The sequence below is a fragment of the Hemibagrus wyckioides genome, linkage group LG28, assembly GCF_019097595.1.
Source record: "Hemibagrus wyckioides isolate EC202008001 linkage group LG28, SWU_Hwy_1.0, whole genome shotgun sequence".
Lineage (NCBI taxonomy): Eukaryota > Metazoa > Chordata > Actinopteri > Siluriformes > Bagridae > Hemibagrus > Hemibagrus wyckioides.
The window spans coordinates 6468777-6489427 of record NC_080737.1 but is presented as its reverse complement, the minus strand read 5'-3'; the positions used below and the strand labels follow the sequence as shown (position 1 = coordinate 6489427).

The window sequence follows — 20651 nt, the reverse complement described above, 5'->3', positions numbered from 1 at the left end:
CAATGAAACTGCCTCCATTAACCAATCAGATTTCGAGTTGGCGTCACTGGGGCCTTCTAGCAGGCATACGATTACGTCAGCAATTTCACGTCTTTTGATTGGATAATTGGAGTGGTCAGAGGCAGTAAACCGCACAAACTAAATAAAATATATATATTTTAACTCACAATAGGTGCGTTTACATGGACACTTTTTAATCAGATCGGACTGAATTCAATCGGATTGACGAATCCGATCACAGCGTTTACATGAACGCGGTATAAAGTAATCAGATTGTTGATGCGCGTTTACATGACACATGATTAGAATCGGAACCTATCCAGGAACATATTCCTGTGGCAAATTCCATCCGATTGGACACTTGTAATCCGATCGTAACAGGACTAGAAGCACAATCGGATTAAAAAAGTGTCATGTAAACACGTCAATCGGATGGAATTTGCCACATCCGATTAAAATTTCAATCGGATGGTAAGGGGTGGTTTAAACCATTTTTAGTCCGATCGAGAGGACATGTAAACACTTAATCGGATGGAATATGTTCCTGGAAAGTTCTGCGCATGTGCAATGACGAATGACATACGGACGTTGATACGAATGATGTATGACGTACGGATGTTTTCGTGGACTGTGCGCATGTCAAAAGATCTAATCCGATTCTAATCATGTGTTATGTAAACGCGCATAACAATCTGATTACTTTATATCGCGTTCATGTAAACGCTGTGATCGGATTCGTCAATCTGATTGAATTCAGTCCGATCTGATTAAAGAGTGTCTATGTAAACGCACCTACTTTAATCTGATTGTGCTTCTAGTCCTGTTACGATCGGATTACAAGTAAACGCACCTAGAGGCTGACAGAGGAGAAGAAATCGATTTGGTCGCGGTCATCCTTACAAATGCATTTTCAAGAAAATCCTTTTGATTCTTCAAATAGTTGGTAAGCTTTTTCAAGAACCGTTTATACTTTTGGGTTTTCTTTTTTTTCTGGGTTTTCAGTTTGCCTTCATTCCACATCCCCGGGGTGGGCTGTGTTTTTTTTTCTGCAGTGAAAGGAAACTTGTGAGACTGAATTGTGTTAATCTGGGTTTTTTTTTTTTGCTATATGTAATGTAATTTTATTCATGTTCGCTACAAGAGCCTGTGACACAACGCACTGTTATACAGTGTTTTTATATTCGCTGCGTCTCATTTTGGATGCTGCGTCTTCCGGAGATTCTTCCGCAGTTTGCTGCATACGTCATGAAGAATGTCTTTTTTGAGAAAAGTAACCTTAATAAAATTGACTATTCCTTGTGAGCAGTGTTGGGGAGTAACTAGTTACATGTAACAGCGTTACGTAACTTAATTACAAAATAAATGTAACAGTAACTCGTTACAGTTACTTAGCAAAATGTGTAATTAAAATTACAGTTACTTATGAAAATGTTAAAGATTACAAATAGAGTTACATCTGAATATTTCCTTTAAAAAAAAACTAGTATATGTTGAATAAATATTAATTTGTTGTTAGAGTTTGTTAAAGTTTGTGCTATTCTGATGATTTTGATTGGTTCTCTGGTTTGAATTTGCGGCGCGTCTGTCAGTTACATTAATCCACATTGCCTCGGAAAGCTTTAGGCTACTACACTGTCTGAGTGTTGCCACCATGGCGAGTGATAAAAATGCATTTCAGTCCTGGAAATTTAAAAATAATTTCATCCTGAAATCCAATAAGGGGCAAATATAACAGTTCAGTGGGAAATTTGTTTGCCGGCTGTTAAAATGCTTTCAGTATCAAAGGCTTCAATGTTGAACCTGAGGAAGTATCTGCAGGTGTGGAACCTAGCCTTTCTTTGTTTAATAATATATTTAAAATGTAAAATTTGTCATTATTGTGAGTGTACAGAAATAAAAACAGACCCTTTAGTTTCGAATGATATATTACTCGTTTCTGTATAATAAAAAGTGACGGAGTGGTCAGTTGATTTACTGAAGCTGCTCTGTCGAAAAAAAACCCACTGAAACGTGCCTGCGCATTCATCGAGCCCATAGTGTCCTCAAGACCTGTATTCATAACATTCAGAACAAATTAGCTAGTCTGCTAGCCATGGGTGTCGCTAGGCCATTTTAAAGCCCCCCTAAAATTCTGCGATTCTCCATAAACTGTATACGAATAAGTGATCTCCTCAGTCCCCTTTAAATTTCTGTAAAGCGAGGATCAGAGGACAAGTGTGTGTGTGAGATCAGGAAGACTCGTATTTGGCTTGTTCAGTACTCAAATGTTATACACATCTATGCAATACAGTGGAATGCCGCAAGTTTCCCATCCTACCCAGTTAGTCAAACCTTTATTTTATTTTATTTTATTTTATTTTATTTTATTTTATTTTATTTTATTTTATTTTATTTTATTTTATTTTATTTTATTTTATTTTATTTTATTTTATTTTATTTTATTTTATTTTATTTTATTTTATTATTTTTACTATTATACCCTCAATCCTAAAATCGTCCCTGCTGCTAGCTACCTTTACCAGGCACACTTCTATTTATGAACCCTTTGACAGAAAATATATAGCTCACGCTTTTCCTCCTTGAAAATGTGTTGGAAATGTCAGATCTAATATAACTTGGTTATTTTAGCACTGTAGCATACATTATGATGACTCTTTTCAGATTATGTTTCTTTTTTCAAGGCATTGTTACTTGCCAGTGTGTCCTGTCATAGCTATGCAAAGATTTGATTCCTAAAACAGTATTAAACAATTTTTGTTCTGAAGTCTGGTTTTGTGGCTGGGCTTAAAATTAAATTAATATAATCTTAATTCAAGTGATGAAAGATTTAAAATTCTAACAGTAAACAGAGTTGAGTTCTACTGTAAGGTTAACCCTCCCTGGTATAAAGGTTTGGAAATGATTTCATTGAAAATATCCATTAGAAACTTAAAAGTAATCAAAAAGTATTCAAATGTAATCAGTTACTTTACTTTTATAAATTTACAAAGTTATAAAAGTTACACTACCTATTACATTTTTAAACAGAGTAACTTGTAATCTGTAACCGATTACATTTCCAAAGTAACCTACCCAACACTGCTTGTGAGGTGTGAAATACTGTAGCCTAATTTCTTTTTTACTTTGTTATTTAATGGTTGATTTGTATATATTGCCATGGCCTCATAATGATGCTATAGAGGTGGATTAATTCAGGAAGGACACCCGTGAAGGCCTAGGTGTGAAATGCATGGCCTGCCACTGATTGAGGGTAACCATTAACCGAAGTAAAAAATATGCAAACATGCTAATTCTTTTAACAGATGATACAGGGCATAGTGTTGTTTTGGTTCATCTTGATATTAGAACACTACTGATCATGAATTTCTTCTCGATCTCCTGTAGCATAGGGTTTGAGTCCAGGGTTCCGCTCCTCAGTGATTTGTTGTACCTTTAGGTTCCATTATTCCGAATCTCAATACAGTAATACCTTGACTTACGAGTTTAATTGGTTCTGTGACCAAGCTCGTAACTCAATTTGCTCGTATATCCAATTAAATTTCTCCATTAAATTGAATTGAAATGCTATTAATCCATTCCAGCCCCCCAAAAACCACACCAATTTTTTTTGTTACGTGTTTTTAAATAAGAAAAATGTACTTTATGCATAAGAAATAATGTATAAAAAAATAATAATACATAATAAAAATGAATGTAAAGAAATAAACTGGTTTTATTAAGTGTATTTACTTTGAAGATCAAACGAAGATGCTGGCGGAGGTGGAGGAGATTGGCGGAGTTTTTCATTTTGTGCTCTATCGCTTAACTTAACATACTTGCTACACACTTAATGCTACAATTAATTGTACGTGAACTGAACACTCGCTGGGCTACCAAGTGGCGGGTGTCGTAAGCTCACTGATAACTCGCATCTTAAAGCAAAAAATCGTCCAAGCGATGGGTCGTATCTCGGAAAACTCGTAAGTTGATTCATTCGTAAGTCAAGGTTTCACTGTATGGCCTTCCATTGTCCTCAATGACTCCATCGGCTGTTTGGAGAGCAACCTAGGCTCCCTCTCTGTAATAGTACAGTCGGTTGCTAAACAGAAAACCTTTCTTTTAGCTACATGGAATTTGCAAATTATTCTTGTATTCCTTTTAACACTACAGTAAGTCTCTCAATATGGGAGTCTCACAATCAGTTTTTTCCCGACAACAACTCCTCCAGAACGCAGTGGCTAGGTTTTTGCCTGGAACCAGGAAAAGAGTAGAATTTAAAACACTCAACCTCAGTGGTCTGGAACCCATTCTCTGGTCATCTTTACTGCTATTTTACTCAAAGGTCTGCTAACCAATCTCTCCTAGCAGTTCTTCATTTTGAGCTCAAAGGAAAGGGCTTCTCTGTTGCTGACCCAGGCTTTGGATATCCCCTGCTTTAGATACTTTTACAGGCCACTGGAGGTCTTCCACTCTTTATGGACCTTTCTTTGTGCATAGGGGAACCCTTTTGGGAAGAACCACATATCGGTGTGTTAGCCAGGGTTCACAAACTTTTGGGCATATAGTCATTGTTATCCCTCAAATAACACACTTCCACGAAGATGAGGGGACAGAACTGGAACTATAAGCCTTGGCAAGCTGCCCTGGTGGTTTTGCAAACCCTGGGTTATAAAATGACTTTAATCAGTGTAATGATTACACAATTGTCCACCAGCAGGAAAGAGCAAACAGAAGCAGAGTGACGGTCAGTCATGCTGGGCTCCTGGATTTTGGCTGTGTTTTGCGTCTGCCTTTTCTTCCTCTTCATCAGGATCCAGAGGTCTAGGAACTTCCCTCCTGGACCAGAACCTATCCCTATATTCGGGAACCTGTTTCAGCTGAACATCAAAAATCCTCTGAAAGATTTTGAGAGGGTATTGTGCCATGTTGTCTTGTCTCAGAATACATACTTGTGTTCTATTCTAGATATAAATTTGTGACTGCTTCACTCTTTAGTTTGCTGAGCGCTATGGGAACGTTTACAGCCTGTATATCGGGACGAGGCCAGCCATTGTCCTTACTGGCTTAAAGGCAATAAAAGAAGGTCTGGTGACCAAATCTTCTGACTTTTCTGGACGTCCAGAAAACCTGCTGGTCAGCCATTTCACGGAAAAGAAAGGTGACGTCTATTTAAATAATTACAGCCCCACTGGTCATTATACTTTGACTAAATACTTTGCATGACAGTGCTACTAAATTCACCGCAGCTCTGATAGTCATGGCAGCTGTAATTCATATCACAGATATATGCTGATATAAAAGGAAGATACTTTGTCCATTTTTTGGTTATAGACATTATGTGAGTTAATGAAAGTACAACTAATTAAGTAAATATATATAACAGGTATTGTTATGGCTGATTATGGTCCTGAATGGAAGGAACTTCGGCGCTTTACCCTCATGACTCTGAGGAACTTCGGCATGGGCAAACAGTCTATGGAGGCCAGGATTCTGGGTGAAATTGAGCACATGGTTGCACGATTGGAAAAAAGTATTGGTTAGTTTTCATTATGGTCAGTATTTTTGAATTTTCAGTTGATTTATTTTGCGTGACTTGATTTCTTCCCTTGACTATGGCTTGCCAGGAAAGAAAGCTAAGGTAAGGTGGAAGTAATGATGGTCAATATAATGATTGTTTTTTGGTTGATGCTCCATGTGACAGGTTTTCCCAGTGTACCACACATATACTACTCACAAAAAGTTAAGGATATTTGGCTTTTGGGTGAAATTTATGGAAAATGTAAAAAGTTCACGATACAGTGATATTATATCTTGAAAGTAGGGCATTTAAGTAGAAGCATGCAATGGTGATTTCCTCATCTTAAACAATTTATTGAAAAGAAAAAAAAAAAAAGCCAACAACAGTGGTGGGTATACCACAACAAAAAATGTCAATGTCTCAATAATTTTTCATGTGCCCTTGACCATCAATTACAGCTTGACAACGACGTCTCTTGCTGTTCACGAGTCAACTTATTGTCTGCTGAGGCATGGCATTCCACTCTTCTTGAAGGGCGGCCCTCAGGTCATTACCAATCACTACATGGCGACTCAGCTGGTCCCATAGGTTTTCTATGGGATTCAGGTCTGGAGGCGAGGTACTGTTGTTAGGTGTCACCTTGGTCTCATGATGTCAAAATGTGAACAGCATGATGAAGAGGACTGTTTAAATACCAATTCTAATTGAACCAGAAAATTTATTGGTCGATTCATGGATCAAACTCCAGTTGTGAATTTTGCCGTTAAGCACCTTGTTAGAGAACAGCAAGTTATGCAAAAAGTACTGAAACCCTGAACAGTTGGACATGTGTATTCAAAAGTGTAGAGAAGGTCAAATTAAGTTCACCTTTAAAGGTTATAGTGCATTTTAGGTGCATCCTGAAATTTCACCTGAAAGCCGAATATCCTTAACTTTTTGTGAGTAGTGTATGATAGAAGATCTGCCAGTTTTTGGCAACTAAAATTAGCTGTGCCTGAACAAATATCAGTAAAATGTGAAATTAAGAATAATAAGAATATGTTGTTTGTTGAGTAATGTCACTTTCTTTGAACAGGCAGCACCATGAATCCTCAGACTCTGTTCCATGATGCAGCATCAAATATCATCTACCTGTTTTTGATAAGCACTCGTTATGACTGTGAGGATAAAACCCTTAAAGAGTATGTCCGGCTGTTCACAGAAATCTCAAAGATTGGCAATGGACCTTGGGGAATGGTAAAACATCATCATCATCTCTATCATATATGGAAAGTTTGTACCATATGAAACATATTTTTTATTTTCCCTACAGATTTATGATACACTTCCTGTGGTAAGATATCTACCCCTTCCATTTAAGAGAGCTTTTACAATTATGAAGATATTAAAGCAAAAGGCAGCAGATATGATAAACAAGCACAAAACGACAAGAGTACCCGGACAGCCACGAGATTTTGTTGACTGCTATTTGGACGAGATCGATAAGGTGTGTTTGTGTGTGTGACATTTTTGGTTGGACTGGCATGAACTGACATGAACTGTTACGTAAATACTGTTTCCACTTTGTCAGCATTTGTTTATTTGGTAGGTGCTACCACTGGGATAGAGATTAGGAAGGAGGTTATAGCCTCACTTAGATCTCACACCACTGACATGAACCACCTATGGACATGAGCTTATGTTAAGCAAATCAAGTGGGATATATATCATTTGGGAAAATATAGAAGGCAAATTAAAGATTAAAGGTAAAACTTACTGAGAGTGTTGGCACTCCAGATCATTCTCTCCATAAATATGTAATGTTTTCAACAGGGAGTTGATGGCTCCCCTTTTAGTGAGATACAGCTCGTGATGCATTTGCTAGATCTGCACTTTGCTGGGACTGATACCACATCCAACACTCTGCTTACAGCTTTCCTATACCTCACCACTCATCCAGATGTTCAAGGTCTGAACCACTGCACTTCTGGCTTGAAACATTCTGGAAAGATTATAAGAGAAAGGTGTTTGTGGTGACATTTGGTTTTGCTTCTAGAGAAATGCCAGCAGGAGATTGATGAGGTTCTAACTGGAAAAGATCACGTATCTTTTGAAGACAGACACGACATGCCATACACCCAGGCAGTGATTCACGAGTCTCAGCGCATCGCCAAAACTGTCCCTCTCAGCGCGTTCCATTGTACCACAAGAGATACTGAATTGATGGGCTACAGCATCCCAAAGGTATAGATTTAATTTCGTTTCCATGCATTCACACCTACACCGTTCAGGTATAACATTATGACCACCTGCCTAATATTATGTTGGTCCCCCTTTTGCTGCCAAAATAGCCCTGATGCTCACGTGCCCATTGGTGGCGCTTTCGGCAATGCACAGGGGTCAGCATGGGTACCCTGACTGGTCTGCAGCTATGCAGCTCCATACGCAACAAACTGTGATGCACTGTATATTCTGACACCTTTCTATCAGAACCAGCATTAACTTCTTCAGCAAACTGAGCAACAGTAGCTCTTCTGTTGGATCGGATCACACGGGCCAGCCTTCGCTCCCCACATACATCAATGCCCATGACCCTGTCGCTGATTCACCACTGTTCCTTCCTTGGACCACTTTTGATAGATACTGACCACTGCAGACCGGGAACACCCCACAAGAGCTGCAGTTTTGGAGATGTTCTGATCCAGTGGTCTAGACATCACAATCTGGCCCTTCGTCAAACTCGCTCAAATCCTTACTTGCCCATTTTTCCTGCTTCTAACGCACTAACTTTGAAGACAAAATGTTAACTTGCTGCCTAATATATCCCACCCACTAACAGGTGCCATGATGAGGAGATCATCAGTCTTATTCACTTTACATGTTAGTGGTCTTAATGCTATACCTGATCTGTGTATTTTTACTGTGTTGCTTATGGATGATCCTCATTCTAGGGCACTCTCGTCATCCCCAACCTCGCCTCGGCGCTGAGTGAAGAAGGCCAGTGGAAGTTCCCTCATGAATTTAACCCATTAAACTTCCTAAATGAACAGGGGCAGTTTGAGAAGCCTGATGCCTTTCTGCCCTTTTCTGCTGGTGAGTGTTTTTACCATTCAGCTTTTGACAATTCATTATCATACATAAATAACATAATACTACCTACACCAAGTTTCAACAAATGTGACTTTTATTATGGATGTGTGTGTTTGTGAAGGTCCTCGCATATGTCTTGGTGAAGGTCTGGCTCGTATGGAACTCTTCCTAATCTTGGTCACCCTGTTGCGTCGTTTTCAGTTCATTTGGCCTGAGGATGAAGGAGCACCAGACTTCACTCCTGTATATGGAATCACAATTACCCCCAAACCCTACAAGATGTTGATCAAGCTGAGACAGGCAGCTAAAGAAATATAGAATTAGTCATATATCATTAGTCTGATGACAGTATGAAATTTACTGTACGGTTTTCTTTTAAACAGCAATAAAAAAGCAACCCTTGGCTGTGTTTTCTCTTTTCTGGCTCCTTGACTTAAATCTCTTCATACATTAGAGACCTGCTCTTCTTTTCTCTCTCAAAAGTTCAATCATCACCAGTGTGAATCCTGATGACGATAAAGCCATCTGTGGCTGAGAAATCCTTTATCACTGGGAAGGAGAAATAATAAGACAGGTTTCTTCAAATGCACATTATTCATACAACCACTGGTGGTGCTCAGTTACAGAAAATATCCAAATCCAAAATAATCCAGTTTGTTTAACCATAAATCTAATCTAACACTGTGAAAAATCTCTGAACACACTTTCTTAATAAATAGCACCACAAATCCTTCCACTCTGTTCCATCAAATATCATCTACCTGGTTTTCATGAGCACTCATTATGACTATGAGGACCCTTCACAGAAATCTCATAGATCACCTTGGAGAATCATGAGAGATCATATCATATCATCTCTATCATATACAGTATGTTTGTGCAATATTTTTTAATGCAACCTTGCAACATATTTCGTTCTATTTTTCCTGCAGTCCAGGTAATGATGTGAGATATTGGAGCAAAGGGCGGCAGAAATTATAAATAACTACACAAGAAGAGTACAAGGACACTTTCCTGACTATTATCTGGATGACACTGATAAGGTGTGTGTGTTTGTGGAGCTGTATGAACTTGCATGAACTGTTGTGTAATTACTGTGTAAATTTGTTCTGTATCTGCTTGTGCCTCATCCTGTCGGGTTTGCATGGCCCAGTTATGCTGCTTTCCTTCATATTGCATATTCTCAGCTTTGGCCTTAAAAGGCATTAAAGGGTGATCTTACGATGCTGACTTGTAGGCCTGAAACCGGATCTAAATAAGTCTTGCCTTTTTCTGTCCAATGACGTTTTACATGTTTTTGTAATTGTTTTAATGATGTTCCTTGAACTAGTGTTTTGATGAATGATTTGTCCTACAATAGTGCTATTGTGTTTCTTGTTCGACTTTATTTTGACATGTGGTTTCACATCAGATTGTTTCCTTTTTCACATTTATGGATGCACTTAAGTTGTTGTCTACTGTGTGCCCTTGGCATTGCTCATGTCTTCTGTTCTTGATTTAAAACAGGCTCCTAAATGATGCTTTCTGGTTGGGAGGGGCACACTTTCTTTGTCTCTCTCTTTCTCACTACCAATCATAGCAGCAGTAGCCAATCATAGGAATCCATGAGCTCATGTATGTGGAAGAGGGCAGACAGAGCTTTACCTTGTGTCTTACACAACACAAACAACACTCCAATTAGATACATCTAGCTGGCTTCATGTGTCTCAAAGGAAGTAAACTATATTGCCAAAAGTCTTGGGACACCCCTCAGGAAACTCCTGAGTTTGGTGTGGAGGAACTTCACAGAGCCTGACCTAAATTTTTGACCATTCCACTGGTCAGACACAGATGCTGGACAAAAAGGCCTGGCTAGCAGTCTCTGCTCTAATTCATCCCAAATATTGTCTGTTGGGTTAAGCTCAGGACTCTGTGAAGTTCCTCCATACCAAACTCGCTCATCTGTGATGGCTCCTTTTTTGCTGAGATGCAGATTGTAATGTATTTGCTGGATCTGTAGTATGCTGGGACTGAAACCACATCCAACAACCTCCTTATAGCTTTCTTCTACCTCACCACTTATCCAGATGTTGAGCCACTGCTCTGTCATCTCGTCATATTCTGGGGGAAAAAAGAGGTCTCAAAGGAAAGTTTAGTGTAAATTGTGTAAATCGTATGCAATAAAAGAAAAACACTGGCATTTATGAGGAAAAAAAGATTTAGTCTAAATTTCTGAAAGCACAGAAACCGGCTTCTACCTTCATTCCCTTTCTGAAACCATCACTGGAATACAAATCAAGAACAAACCTCCCCAAAGTGACATAAAATTTTATTCAGTATTATGTATATTCATTAAAAACAAATCCATAAATATAATCCAATCATCATCATCAAATAATGAATAATAGTCAGTAAGTCAGTAAAATTTGGTACATACAAGATCATGCAGCATACACATGAAGCTCTTTTTAGAACCAGAGGAAAATGAAAGGCTCAAAAAAATAAAGGCGCACAGAATCCATCCTGGGTGTGGACTCGAGCATAAAAAGACCCTTCGTACCCCTAAAACATGTACTAAGGTGTTCATTATCTGGAGATCTGGATCATCTGTATAATTTGTGTGGATTACAAATAAAAACATGAATAGCTTTGTTTCTTTGAAATTGAGCTAAGAACTGAGCTGTAATAAAATGCAATATGTTCTGGATCATGACTATAGAAAACTGTTATAATAATATTTAATCAACAATTTCAACATATATTAAGCACCGGCTTAATATATGATCTACAAGAGCCTGTGACGCAACGCACTGTTATACAGTGTTTTTATATTCGCTGCATCTCATTTCGGATGCTGTGTCTTCCGGAGATTGCAGTTTGCTGCATACGTCATCAAGAATGTCTTTTTTGAGAAAAGGACCGAAATAAAATGGACTTTTCTTTGTGAGGTGTGAAATACTGTAGACTAATTTCTTTTTTACTTTGTTATTTAACAGTTGATTTGTATATATTGCCGTGGCGTCATAATGATGGTATAGAGGCGGATTAATTCAGGAAGGACACCAGTGAAGGCCTAGGTGTGAAATGCACGGCCCGCCACTGATTGTGGGTAACCATTAACCTAACATGCTAATTCTTTTAACAGATGATATAGGGCATAGTGTTGTTTTGGTTCTTCTTGATATTAGAACACTACTGATCATGAATTTCTTCTCGATCTCCTCTAGCAAAGGGTTTGAGTTCAGGGTTCCACTCCTCAGTGATTTGCTGTACCTTTAGGTTCCATTTTTCCGAACCTCAGTATGTCCTTGCATTGTCCTCAATGACTCCATTGGCCATTTGGAGAGCAACCTAGGCTCCCTCTCTGTAATAGTACAGTCCCATGTCAGAAACCATTAGGAACAATTTGACAACAATTGAAATTTGAAAGCTTCAACAACAATTAAACTCTTTTATGCTTTCTTTCAGCTCTAATCGATTCCTGAACAGAAAACCTTTCTTTTAGCTACATGGAATTTGCAAATTATTCTTGCATTTCTTTTAACACTACAGTAACTCTCTCAATATGGGCGTCTCACAATCAGTTTCTTTCTTTCTTTCTTTCCTCAAGCCATCAGGCTCCTCAACACCCAGGACTGAACTATACTAAACTCTCTCTCACACACATACACCCAGAACTGTACAAAAACCTTGGTCCTAGCTCTGTGTTGTTTTTTTCGTATTTGATTGTTTCTGTAGCACCAGGTCCTGGAGAAACGTTGTTTCATTTCACTATGTACTGCATCAGATATATGTGGTTGAAATGACAATAAAACTTCTTGAATCCTGAATCTATCTATCTATCTATCTACACTATATTGCCAAAAGTATTCGCTCACCTGCCTTGACTCGCATATGAACTTAAGTGACATCCCATTCCTAATCCATAGGGTTCAATATGACGTCGGTCCACCCTTTGCAGCTATAACAGCTTCAACTCTTCTGCGAAGGCTGTCCACAAGGTTTAGGAGTGTGTTTATGGGAATTTTTGACCATTCTTCCAGAAGCATTTGTGAGGTCACACACTGATGTTGGACGAGAAGGCCTGGCTCTCAGTCTCCGCTCTAATTCATCCCAATGGTGTTCTATCGGGTTGAGGTCAGGACTCTGTGCAGGCCAGTCAAGTTCATCCACACCAGACTCTGTCATCCATGTCTTTATGGACCTTGCTTTGTGCACTGGTGCACAGTCATGTTGGAAGAGGAAGGGGCCAGCTCCAAACTGTTCCCACAAAGTTGGGAGCATGGAATTGTCCAAAATGTCTTGGTATGCTGAAGCATTCAGAGTTCCTTTCACTGGAACTAAGGGGCCAAGCCCAGCTCCTGAAAAACAACCCCACACCATAATCCCCCCTCCACCAAACTTTACACTTGGCACAATGCAGTCAGACAAGTACCGTTCTCCTGGCAACCGCCAAACCCAGACTCGTCCATCAGATTGCCAGATGGAGAAGCGCGATTCGTCACTCCAGAGAACGCGTCTCCACTGCTCTAGAGTCCAGTGGCGGCGTGCTTTACACCACTGCATCCGACGCTTTGCATTGCACTTGGTGATGTATGGCTTGGATGCAGCTGCTCGGCCATGGAAACCCATTCCATGAAGCTCTCTGCGCACTGTTCTTGAGCTAATCTGAAGGCCACATGAAGTTTGGAGGTCTGTAGCGATTGACTCTGCAGAAAGTTGGAGACCTCTTCGCACTATGCGCCTCAGCATCCGCTGACCCCGCTCCGTCAGTTTACGTGGCCTACCACTTCGTGGCTGAGTTGCTGTCGTTCCCAAACACTTCCATGTTCTTATAATACAGCTGACAGTTGACTGTGGAATATTTAGGAGCGAGGAAATTTCACGACTGGATTTGTTGCACAGGTGGCATCCTATCACAGTTCCACGCTGGAATTCACTGAGCTCCTGAGAACGACCCATTCTTTCACAAATGTTTGTAAAAACAGTCTGCATGCCTAGGTGCTTGATTTTATATACCTGTGGCCATGGAAGTGATTGGAACACCTGATTCTGATTATTTGGATGGGTGAGCGAATACTTTTGGCAATATAGTGTATCTATCTATCTATCTATCTATCTATCTATCTATCTATCTATCTATCTATCTATCTATCTATCCATCCATCCATCCATCCATCCGCCGTCTGGAACAAGTTAAAAATGAAAATGTCCATGTAAAAGTTCGGTGCCTTTCTCCAAGTTTGTTTATCCGCCAGTTCTATTTCTTTTCCAGTTCCTGTGAGCGCCGCAGCAGTGTTACGGTCATCCCAAATGCTCTCATTGGTTGAGACGTGTGATGACGTTAATCCCAAGCCAATACGGATCAATATGCCACCCCTCCCGTCACCCATGGTTTGTCTGTATGTGTATTCAGAGCCAGTGAGCAACAGACTTTTAAAGTAATACTGCTTTATGCGCGATAAAATAATTGTCGACGTTATTTAATTATTGAGCTAACGTGATAATAACGCATTAACTTGCCCAGCCCTAAAAAGGACTTTAATCAGTGTACTGATTACAAGATTTTCTACCAGCAGGAAAGAGCAAACAGAAGCAGAGTGACGGTCAGTCATGCTGGGCTCATGGATTTTGGCTGTGTTTTGCGTCTGCCTTTTCTTCCTCTTCATCAGGATCCAGAGGTCTAGGAACTTCCCTCCTGGACCAGAACCTATCCCTATATTCGGGAACCTGTTTCAGCTGAACATCAAAAATCCTCTGAAAGATTTTGAGAGGGTATTGTGCCATGTTGTCTTGTCTCAGAATACATACTTGTGTTCTATTCTAGATATAAATTTGTGACTGCTTCACTCTTTAGTTTGCTGAGCGCTATGGGAACGTTTACAGCCTGTATATCGGGACGAGGCCAGCCGTTGTCCTTACTGGCTTAAAGGCAATAAAAGAAGCTTTGGTGACCAAATCTGCTGACTTTTCTGGACGTCCAGAAAACCTGCTGGTCAGCCATTTCACAGAAAAGAAAGGTGACGTCTATTTAAATAATTACAGCCCCACTGGTCATTATACTTTGACTAAATACTTTGCATAACAGTGCTACTAAATTCACCGCAGCTCTGATAGTCATGGCAGCTGTAATTCATATCACAGATATATGTTGATATACTTAAGGAAGATACTTTGTCCATTTTTTGGTTATAGACATCATGTGTGTTAATGAAAGTACAACTAATTAAGTAAATATATATAACAGGTATTGTTATGGCTGATTATGGTCCTGGATGGAAGGAACTTCGGCGCTTTACCCTCATGACTCTGAGGAACTTCGGCATGGGCAAACAGTCTATGGAGGCCAGGATTCTGGGGGAAATTGAGCACATGGTTGCACGACTGGAAAAAAGTGTTGGTTAGTTTTCATTATGGTCAGTATTTTAGAACTTTTAGTTGATTTATTTTGCATGACTTGATTTCTTCCCTTGACTATGGCTTGCCAGGAAAGAAAGCTAAGGTAAGGTGGAAGTTTGATATCTAATATCTTGCTAGCTTTACTGATGGTCAATATAATAATAGTTATTTGGTTGATGCTCCATGTGACAGGTTTTCCCAGTGCACCACACATATGATAGAAGATCTGCCAGTTTTTGGCAACTAAAATTAGCAGTGCCTGAACAAATATCAGTAAAGTGTGAAATTAAGAATAATTCAATTCAGTTTTATTTGTATAGCGCTTTTAACAAAGAGCATTGTCTCAAAGCAGCTTTACATGAGAAACAACATAAGAAAACAACAAACATATAAACAGACAAACAGGCCTAGATGTTATCCCAAGTGAGCAAGCCTGAGGTGACTGTGGCAAGGAAAAACTCCCTTAGATGGTATGAGGAAGAAACCTTGAGAGGAACCAGACTCAAAAGGGAACCCATCCTCATTTGGGTGACAATTGTGTGATGCCGATACAGCATGTGTAGAATATTGTGTAAATCATTGAGGAGGTTGTTGTCATCCACAGCGCTGCTTGAATATCCCAATCCTCACAAGCAGAACCCGGCTGGAGCTGGTCCATCTCCGGATGCCACTGGAGCCGGCACAGTCTCTGTATGCCCCAGGATGGGTAGAAGAAGGGAAACAATGGAACAGAATTAGCATAGCTGCTGTTCATAATATTAGCAGCACTAGATGATAATGTGCTGAAAGAAGTGATACATGCAGCTGGAGAGCCTCTTCTCAATATTATTAACTCCTCATTATATCTAGGTCATGGCCTACAATCTCTCAAGTTAGCAGTTATTAAGCCTCTTCTTAAGAAACCGAAACTAGACCCTGATGAAATATCAAATTACAGACCGATTTCAAACCTTCCGTTTATATCAAAAATACTAGAAAAAGTGGTGTCAGCTCAATTATGCTCCTTCCTACAGGAAAACAATATCCTTGAAGAATTTCAATCAGGTTTTAGGCCCCATCATAGTACAGAAACTGCACTAGTTAAAATCACAAATGACTTGCTATTAGCTTCGGACCAAGGCTGCATCTCGATTTTAGTCCTGCTTGATCTTAGTGCTGCATTCGACACTATAGATCATAACATTCTCGTAGGTCGCTTACAAAATCACATGGGTATGCAGGGACAGGCATTAAAATGGTTTAGATCCTACCTGTCTGATCGATACCACGTTGTAGATTTAAATGGAGAACTGTCCAGTGTAGTGCCAGTGAAATACGGGGTCCCACAAGGGTCAGTTTTAGCACCTCTGCTTTTCTCGGTATACATGCTTCCATTGGGTAACATCATTAGAAGGCATGGGATTAGTTTCCATTGTTATGCCGATGATACCCAGTTATATATCTCATCAAAACCAGATGAAACATCTAATTTGTCTAGATTAACTGAGTATGTTAAAGATATTAAAGATTGGATGACCAATAATTTTCTATTACTAAATTCTGATAAGACAGAAATATTACTTATTGGCCCAAAAACTAGTACACAGAAGCTCTCGCAATTCAGCTTGCATTTAGAAGGATGTACTGTTACTACTAGCTCAACAGTGAAAGACCTGGGTGTAATATTAGACAGCAACTTGTCCTTTGAAAATCATATTTCCACAGCCTTCTTCCATCTTAGAAATATTGCCAAGCTTAGGAATATTTTATCTGTATCTGATGCAGAAAAACTAGTTCATGCATTCATGACCTCCAGACTGGACTATTGTAATACGTTACTAGGTGGTTGTCCTGCATTTTCAATAAACAAGCTACAGTTAGTCCAGAATGCAGCTGCCAGAGTTCTTACCAGAAAATATAATCATATAACCCCAATATTATCATCCCTGCACTGGTTACCTGTTAAACTTAGAATTGAATATAAACTAGCAGTACTTATGTTCAAGGCTCTAAATGGTTTAGCTCCCACGTATCTAGCCAGTCTTTACAATCTACCACGCTCTTTAAGATCACAAAATTCCGGACTTCTAGTAGTTCCCAGAATATCAAAGTCCACAAAAGGGGGTAGAGCGTTCTCGTATTTAGCTCCTAAAGTTCGGAATAATAAGAATGTGTTCAGTAATGTCACTTTCTTTGAACAGGCAGCACCATGAATCCTCAGACTCTCTTCCATGACACATCATCAAATATCATCTACCTGGTTTTGATGAGCACTCGTTATGACTATGAGGATAAAACCCTTAAAGAGTATGTCCGGCTGTTCACAGAAATCTCAAAGATTGGCAATGGACCTTGGGGAATGGTAAAACATCATCATCATCGTCTTCATCTCTATCATATATGGAAAGTTTGTACCATATGAAACATATTTTTTATTTTCCCTACAGATTTATGATACACTTCCTGTGGTAAGATATCTACCCCTTCCATTTAAGAGAGCTTTTACAATTGCGAAGATATTAAAGCAAAAGGCAGCAGATATGATAAACAAGCACAAAACGACAAGAGTACCCGGACAGCCACGAGATTTTGTTGACTGCTATCTGGATGAGATTGATAAGGTGTGTTTGTGTGTGTGTGTGTGTGTGAGACATTGTTTGGACTGGCATGAACTGACATGAACTGTTATGTAATTACTGTTTCCACCTTGTCAGCATTTGTTTATTTGGTAGGTGGAATCACAGGGATAGAGATTAGGAAGGAGGTAATAGCTTCACTTAGATCTCACGCCACTGACATGAGCTTAAGTTAAGGAAATCGAGTGGGATATATATCATTTGGGAAAATATAGAAGGCAAATTAAAGATTGCAGTACAAAAAGTTTTGGGTGACCATTCATTTGGTTCCTGCTGTCTAGAGGTAAAACTTACTGAGAGTGTTGGAACTCCAGATCATTCTGTCCTTAAATATGTGATGTTTTCAACAGGGAGTTGATGGCTCCCCTTTTAGTGAGATGCAGCTGGTGATGCATTTGCTAGATCTGCACTTTGGTGGGACTGATACCACATCCAACACTCTTCTTACAGCTTTCCTATACCTCACCACTCATCCAGATGTTCAAGGTCTGAGCTATGAATTAGTCACTGCACAGTTTTACGGCTGGAAACATTCTGAATCGATTTTAAATAAGAGAAAGGTGTTTGTGGTGACATTTGGTTTTGCTTCTAGAGAAATGCCAGCAGGAGATTGATGAGGTTCTAGCTGGAAAAGATCACGTATCTTTTGAAGACAGACACGACATGCCATACACCCAGGCAGTGGTTCACGAGTCTCAGCGCATCGCCAAAACTGTCCCTCTCAGCGTGTTCCACTGTACCACAAGAGATACTGAATTGATGGGTTATAGCATCCCAAAGGTATGGATTTCATTTAGTTTCCTTGCATTCACACCTACACCAATCAGGCATAACATTATGATCACCTGCCTAATATTGTGTTGGTTCCCTTTTGCTGCCAAAACAGCCCTGATGCTCATGTGTCCATTGTTGGCACTTTCAGCGGTGCACAGGAGTTAGCATGGGCACCCTGACTGGTCTGAGGCTATGCAGCTCCATATGCAACAAACTGTGATGCACAGTGTTTTCTGACCCCTCTCTGTCAGAACCAGCATTAACTTTTTCAGCAACTTGAGCAACAGTAGCTCAACAGTTGGATCAGACCACACAGGCCAGTCTTTGCTCCCCACGTACATCAATGCCCATGACCCTGTCTTCAATTCACCACTGTTCCTTCCTTGGACCACTTTTGATAGATACTGACCACTGCAGACCGGGTGCAATAATGCGCCGGAGGCGGGTTGTGCAGGATCTTTAATAAATATCCAAATCAACAGGCAGAACGTAATCTGAGAATATCCGGCAAAAAGTTCAAGAACCAGTAAATCCAAGCCATAGCAGGTCGACTAGGTTGCCAGTGGAACTCTTCCATTAGTGAGGGATCTAAGATGTCGTCCGCATCGACCCAGGACCTTTCTTCTGGGCCATAACCCTCCCAGTCCACCAGATACTGCAAGCAGCCTCTGTGCTGTCGAGAGTTCAGGAGAGAGTTTACTTTGTAGGCCAGGGTCCCGTTGATTTGGTTCGTTACTCAATGAAATATCTCCGCAGTGATGTGCTGGTTTGAGTAGTGACACATGGAATGTGGGAGAGATGCGATATGTCGGCGGGAGCTGTAGACAATTAGACACCAGGTTGACTTGGCGGATGATGCGGAAGGGCTGACAAACTTATGGCTCAGCTTACGGCAGGGGAACCTCAGTCTAAGGTTCTGTGTGGACAGCCAGACATTTTGTCCCACCTGATATCTGGGATGTGGGTGTCTGTGACAATCAGCTTGTATCTTTTGTCGTCATATGGCACACTGTAGGCGAATGTGTGCACTGTCCCAGACTCCTTGGCTATGTCAGATACAGTCATCCACGGTGGGCATGTCAGAGGGATCACCTGACCAGGGAAACAGTGGTGGCTGATATCCTAGTACGCACTGGAACGGTGTGAGGCCAGAAGCCGAGTGTTTGAGAGAATTCTGGGCATATTCGTCCCAGGGAAGGAACTCGCTCCAGTGATGCTGCTCATGGCTGCAGTACATGTGCAGGTATCTCTTGATTCAGATGCTCTGTCAGTCTATTTGACTGAGGATGATACCCGCAACTGAGACTCACTTTGATTCCTACGTGCGTACATAAGACTTTCCAGACTTGTGACGTGAATTGTGAACCCCGATCGGGTTCGATGTCTTCTTGGAGGCCATAGAGACGGAATACGTGATGAAACAAGTGATAAACATTATCCACCGCAGGGGTCTCTGGCATGGTAGAAAGAAAAGGTGAAGGTCCTCACCTCCACCAAGAACACCCCACAACAGCTGCAGTTTTGGAGATGCTCTGATCCAGTGGTCTAGCCATCACAATTTGGCCGTTTGTCAAACTCACTTAAATCCTTAAACTTGTCCATTTTTCCTGCTTCTAACACATCAACTTTGAGGACAAAATGTTCACTTGCTGCCTAATATATCCCACCCACTAACAGGTGCCATGATGAGGATACAATCAATGTTATTCACGTCACCTGTGACTGCTCATAATGTTATGCCTGATCTGTGTATTTTTACTGTGTTTGTTATGGATGATCCTCATTCTAGGGCACTCTCGTCATCCCCAACCTCGCCTCGGCGCTGAGTGAAGAAGGCCAGTGGAAGTTTCCTCATGAATTTACCCCATTAAACTTCCTAAATGAACAGGGGCAGTTTGAGAAGCCTGAGGCATTTTTGCCCTTTTCTGCTGGTGAGTGTACACTTCAGCTTTTGACAATTCATTATCATACATAAATAACATAATACTACCTACACCAAGTTTCAACAAATGTGACTTTTATTATGGATGTGTGTGTTTGTGAAGGTCCTCGCATATGTCTTGGTGAAGGTCTGGCTCGTATGGAACTCTTCCTAGTCTTGGTCACCCTGTTGCGTCGCTTTCAGTTCATTTGGCCTGAGGATGAAGGAGCACCAGACTTCACTCCTGTACATGGACTTACAATTACCCCCAAACCCTACAAGATGTTGATCAAGCTGAGACAGGCAGCTAAAGAAATATAGAATTAGTCATATACTGATGACAGTATAAAATTTACTGTACAGTTTTCTTTTAAACAGCATTAAAAAAGGAACCCTG

The 20651-nt window shown here is 40.3% G+C and overlaps 2 protein-coding genes across 2 annotated transcripts; both read left to right on the top strand.

Moving 5' to 3' along the window:
• Nucleotides 1-617: 617 nt before the first annotated feature.
• On the top strand, nucleotides 618-8969 carry LOC131348346 (cytochrome P450 2D3-like). Its single transcript, XM_058383177.1, has 10 exons — nucleotides 618-943; nucleotides 4694-4892; nucleotides 4975-5137; nucleotides 5363-5515; nucleotides 6573-6733; nucleotides 6810-6983; nucleotides 7310-7445; nucleotides 7533-7720; nucleotides 8428-8569; nucleotides 8688-8969. Exons 2-10 carry the CDS (start codon nucleotides 4731-4733, stop codon nucleotides 8882-8884), a joined length of 1476 nt encoding a protein of 491 aa, XP_058239160.1. The 5' UTR covers nucleotides 618-943; nucleotides 4694-4730; the 3' UTR covers nucleotides 8885-8969.
• A 4976-nt stretch (nucleotides 8970-13945) lies between these two features.
• Nucleotides 13946-20651, top strand: LOC131348347 (cytochrome P450 2F2-like). Its single transcript, XM_058383178.1, has 9 exons — nucleotides 13946-14320; nucleotides 14403-14565; nucleotides 14793-14945; nucleotides 17125-17285; nucleotides 17371-17544; nucleotides 17910-18045; nucleotides 18152-18339; nucleotides 20123-20264; nucleotides 20379-20651. The coding sequence occupies exons 1-9, from the start codon at nucleotides 14159-14161 to the stop codon at nucleotides 20573-20575; spliced, it is 1476 nt and encodes a 491-aa protein (XP_058239161.1). The 5' UTR covers nucleotides 13946-14158; the 3' UTR covers nucleotides 20576-20651.